Below are 5,000 nucleotides of genomic sequence, written 5' to 3'. Positions count from 1 at the left end.
CATTATCAGCAGCATCAGAGTTTTCATTAGTGTTCCTTATGGCAACATTTTCTTCACTTCACATCTTCATCATCATCATCATCATTGCAGTTATTATTACTTTCCTTCCTGTTACTGATAATTGTAGAGAATGACTTTATGGTATTCATGTTTTATTATTTACATTTAGAGATTCATCTGCCTATTTTCTATGGCATCCATGGTCTCCTCCAAGCAAAACAAAAAAGTAGTGAAAACAAGAAAAAAAACAAAAAAATTCATGAATCTTGTAAAAGTGTGGATATTAAATTCAGATTGATCCTCAAGCATGTTAAAGTTGATTGCTAATAGTACAAAATTAATAGGCATCCTATTTTTCCATGCTATAGATATATAATCTGACTTTCAGATCCAGAGATCTTGCAGAGTGTGGATGCAGATGTGATGTGGCAGTATCTCCTCCACCAGCATGACATCAGGAACTTAAAGAAATGGATTCTCCTGGAGTTCAGTGGCCAAGACCAAGACCTTTCAGAGGGAGATGTGATGCTGCGCGAGGAGCAGGCTTGGTCGGATCCCGCCTACCGGTCACCAAGGAGGTCGCAGCCAACTTCATCAATGCCTGAATCCCTGGGGGAGATCTCGGAAACAAAGCACCTTGGGCCTAACTTATTCAGTGGCCCGCAGTATGGCAGTGAATTTGGATCATCTCCACAGTCTCAGGATGAGCTCTCAATTGAGTCTGCTTCGCTAGGACCTGGCGATGCCGATACTTGGAGCGTCCAAAGTTTCGAGGTCCATGATAGGAGGGATACTTTGTGGTCAGTGCAGCATTTCAAGCCTATTACCCAGAGCATGGTAGATCTTGTTGTCATTGCAAAGGAGGCATTTGTGGAAGTCGTACTGAATATCCTGGCTAGATATGGGGTGTTCATCACTAAAGAAAAGAAGGATCCACAGCTACTAATGAGACGTCTCCTTGTGTCAGGAGCTTTTGAATTGGTCTCCAGCTTCATGGGTAACCACAGCTGTCAGGTCTTAGAGAGAGACATCCACATTACCCTCTTAAAATTCTTTGGAGACAATGACTTCATTCTCCCAGCATATGACTATGTTGAACACTTCTCACCAGATGCAGGAGATAAACTCCTGACTGAACTCGAAATGCCATCCTGGGCTAGTCTGATCGCTGCCTTCAGGAAACTTGGTGAATCTCACTCAAAAGACACTATCTATGATCTGAGCTTAAAGAATCTTTCCCTCTTGAGCGAAAAGTGTCAAAACCCACAAGAATTGCACCTCCCTGCATTTCTTACCATGCTCTTTGCTCCATCAAGCTCGCTTGAGAATTTCATCACATGCAATCCTGACAAACTAGAGGCCACTAATGAAGGTGAAATTTCACCTTTATATGCCATCCTTTCTAAACACAACACCACTCCAAAGCAGGTGATAGAGGGACTCACCCTGAAGTATCCATATTTAGAGAAGCTGAAGAAAAAAACAAATGAAGCCACACTGGATGTGACTATGTATGATCTCTTGTGCGGGAATGTTCCTTATGACATAGCCAGGCTCTTCACATGGCAGCCAGGAAACAAGTGAGTAATTCCAGTTATTAGGGTTATATAATCTGGAGTATAAATTGGGAATGAGATTTAGTTGGAGTATGTGCCTTAGTAACTCCATGTGGTTTTTAGGGCTTGCAATTATATATTCCATCATAATACACTTTCTTTTCCTCTTCTCTGTTCTTGTCAGGCAAGGTTATGATGAAGATGGAAAACTTCCTTGCTTCTCAGATGAAGAGCTGATCAGCAGTTATGGTCTGCAACACTCCCTGGATTTCATGTATTACCTAAGAGAAGCCAGGCCCACCTATGCCTGTGCAGCTATAATGACAAGCATGTATCTAAATAAGTCAAAGAAGAAGTAAGTGTTGAATTGAGACAGTTCTGAACTGTAATTCATTTATAGATTAGCACAGTTATATACTGTATTATATTTTAAGTATGATAAATAATGTAGATATTATTATATATTGAGGTATATGTCTTAGATATTCACAGATGTCTGGGAATCTTAAAAGTGTTTATCACTTGTTTTATATATTGCATATTTTACCTAGCCCTTAAAGACTTAAAGGCTTTTCTTCAATCCCTTGTGTTCCCTAACCACAAAAAGAAAAAAAAATTCAGCTTTTATCATAGGCAGATTTGGCTCTTAATGTTTGAAGATCTCAGTTTTCACATTAGAAAACTTGTGCATGTCAGATACTTGCCAAACAGTGAAGTATCAAAGTTGAAAATGTTACCTCTTGTATATGAGTGAAAGTGGGGAAAATATACAAAAGAAAAGGTAAATAAAGCACATATCATATTTTATATAGTAATAAATTATTCATATATATGAAATATATAAATGCAGATGATAATACAAATATAATAACATAACCAGCTAAGCCATACAGGAGACCAAGTAAATGAAGGTAAAAAGGAGAGGGTCCTTGGGGAAGGGGGCATGGGATGGGATGGTGTGTGTTAACAGGCAGTTTTTTCTTTGTTCATTGATACCAGTTTCATTACAGAATTCTTACACTGTATGCCATCTTAGTTTTCATATGTAAATTATTATTCTCCATGAGGTTTTTGATGTTGTAGAAAAGTTAATTTTCCACTCATCCAACTGACACAGGGTTGAAGACATGAAGGGTGCCATTTATGGGCTGGCACTTGGCTGTTGGCCTGACCGAGCCATTTCTGCTGCTTGTGTTGTCGTATTGCTCATGACTGGCCTTCCTGCTAATCCACTGAGAACAATCTTGGTGGCAGCTTTCCAGGTAAATGTGTAGATCATTTCTAAATCTTTCATCATGTCGAATTTTACAAAAGTTTATAAATCAAAGAGTCAACTGTAAGGTCTTGATATTCACTCATCAGTAATAATGTTGATATATTATAGGATTTTATTATTTTTGAGAGGTTATTAAATAAAGTCAAGGTTTGTGGGTGCTTGTTTTTTTTCTGTAAATGTATCCTAGCCTGTTTTGTTTTGTTTTTCTAACTTACTGTTAATAATTCATCCCCCTCAGATTTAGTGTATTTCATCATGCTGTACTTCACATTTTGCTCACTGTCATAATGAGTTGATATTTTTCTGTTCAGATTTTACAAGCTAAAAATGAAAGTTGTGCCAAGTTGAAGTGGGAGAAACGCCAAGCGCAGGAGCATTTAACCACTACGGAAATTAAGGACCTTCTTCACCAGCTCTGCGAAGTCAGCACACGAGACACTGCAGCGAAGATGGTACTGAAGATGCTGGAGGATTGCGTCATGATGACTCTCATGGAAAAAGCCAAAGAAGATCAAAGTGGATCTTCAGGAATGAATGAGAGAGCAGAGAGAGAGGACACTAAGAAAGACAATAATACAGAGAAAAATAAGTTATCAAAAGAGCATGTACAGACATTCATGGAAGGCATGAGACTGTGCATGGAATTTTGTTGCATATATGAGCTTCCATGGCCAACAAGGCTTCTGAAACACTTGGCTGAGTTGGATCAGTGGTTGCTTTTCCTTGCATCAGCACAGATCTACAAGTTTCCAAGAGATGAGGTGCTGAAAGCTGCTGAGTCTTTCCAGAGTATAGCTCTACGGGAACATCTGCTCTTTGCCCTAACACATATATACTACTACCGTGAGGGTCATGAACCCCGTGAGAGGTCCAAAGAAGGGTCTCGCAGAACTAGGTCATCACTGTACTCAAGAATTGGTATCAAAATCAGAGAAGATTCACTTTCACCAACACAAAGCAGTGATGAGAACCCAAGGAGTGCAAGCCCAAGTGAGCCAGAGGTTTCCATTATTGACGATGCTTTGTCATTTACCACAACAGAAACATGCCATGATTTTGGAATAGATTCATGGTTGTCATATAGACATAATGATATTTACTCTATTCTTCTGACTTGTCACCAGAGAGAAAATGCAGCCTCAGAGCTTGTAACTGCATCAGTTGCTTTAAATATTCCCATTTTGTGTGTTTTTGCAGCTTGCTATGAGAGACATAATGTTTTTACATGCTTGTCAGTCTGGTTGTATACACAGCTACCTAAGCCAGCCAAGAAGACTTTACATCAACATTTAATCAAAAGCGAAATTTACATGAGCCTTATAAATGACAGTTCAAAGGTAAAACAACCAGAGGGTAACTGCTGCCGTGCATGTGATAACAACGTTCTGCAAGCTCTTCAAGATGATTTGAAATGGATCCTCTTAGCTCACATATCAAAAGGATCTGTAGATGTAGCTGTTGAAGGGCTAAGGATATTCCTTCCTAATTCTCCCATTTTATCCCTGCTTTTGGCAATAAAGGAAGTGAATGGAATGTGCTGCAAAGATAAGGTAGAGAAGTACCTGTCTGCTTCAGCTTCAGCATTAGAGAATGAACTTTGTCTTGAACCTCATGCAGCAAGTGGTAGTAGAGAATGGTCAACAAGAACCATGATTGACATCATTGGCAAAGCCCTTGATGAATTCATCACAAATAGTCATTTGCAGTGCTACTTTTTATCTGCAATAGCTGCTATAAGTCAGCAGCCTCCCTTCAGTAGCCATAATGTAAACTGGACTTTGATTGGACAGCTTTGCAAAGCTTTGGGGTTAGTGAAACATCAAGTGACTTTCTCAGATCTGCTTTGGTGCTTTGAGACAGGTGAATTGAAGACTTATGCTAATAGCATTGTCTCATGCCTAAGTGAAAATAGATATTTTTCAGAGGCTCTTTCAGTGTCACAGCTAACATCTTTGCCAATATTTACAATAGTCTGTGCCCAGCTGCGTGCAGAGTTTGAGAAGAATCAAGTCACAATTATAGAAAATTTGTCAAACTTGGAGGATTTCCTTGCCAAAAGCCATAAGAGGCTTTGCCAAGAATCGGTTCCTCCTGAACATGCTGCAACTTGTTTCATTTCCATAAGCAAGGAACTGAATGATCCTGCCATGAAATACCTTTGCTTACAG

At 39.3% G+C, this 5,000-nt stretch overlaps 1 protein-coding gene across 2 annotated transcripts in view; it reads left to right on the top strand.

Moving 5' to 3' along the window:
* Positions 1-5,000, top strand: part of LOC125029459 (spatacsin-like) — a 23,005-nt gene that overhangs the window by 9,193 nt on the left and 8,812 nt on the right. Inside the window, exons 14-17 of one of the 2 annotated variants that reach the window (XM_047619348.1) lie at positions 389-1,580; positions 1,741-1,911; positions 2,674-2,818; positions 3,144-5,000. The exon at positions 3,144-5,000 is cut by the window's right edge and continues 507 nt beyond it. In XM_047619348.1, coding sequence (XP_047475304.1) covers positions 389-1,580; positions 1,741-1,911; positions 2,674-2,818; positions 3,144-5,000 — 3,365 coding nt within the window. Of the gene's footprint in view, positions 1-388; positions 1,581-1,740; positions 1,912-2,667; positions 2,819-3,143 lie in introns of both variants that reach the window. The other variant, XM_047619347.1, reaches the window with a different exon arrangement.

The sequence above is a fragment of the Penaeus chinensis genome, chromosome 10, assembly GCF_019202785.1.
Source record: "Penaeus chinensis breed Huanghai No. 1 chromosome 10, ASM1920278v2, whole genome shotgun sequence".
Taxonomy (NCBI): Eukaryota; Metazoa; Arthropoda; class Malacostraca; order Decapoda; family Penaeidae; genus Penaeus; species Penaeus chinensis.
This window is presented reverse-complemented; position numbering and strand designations above follow the sequence as displayed.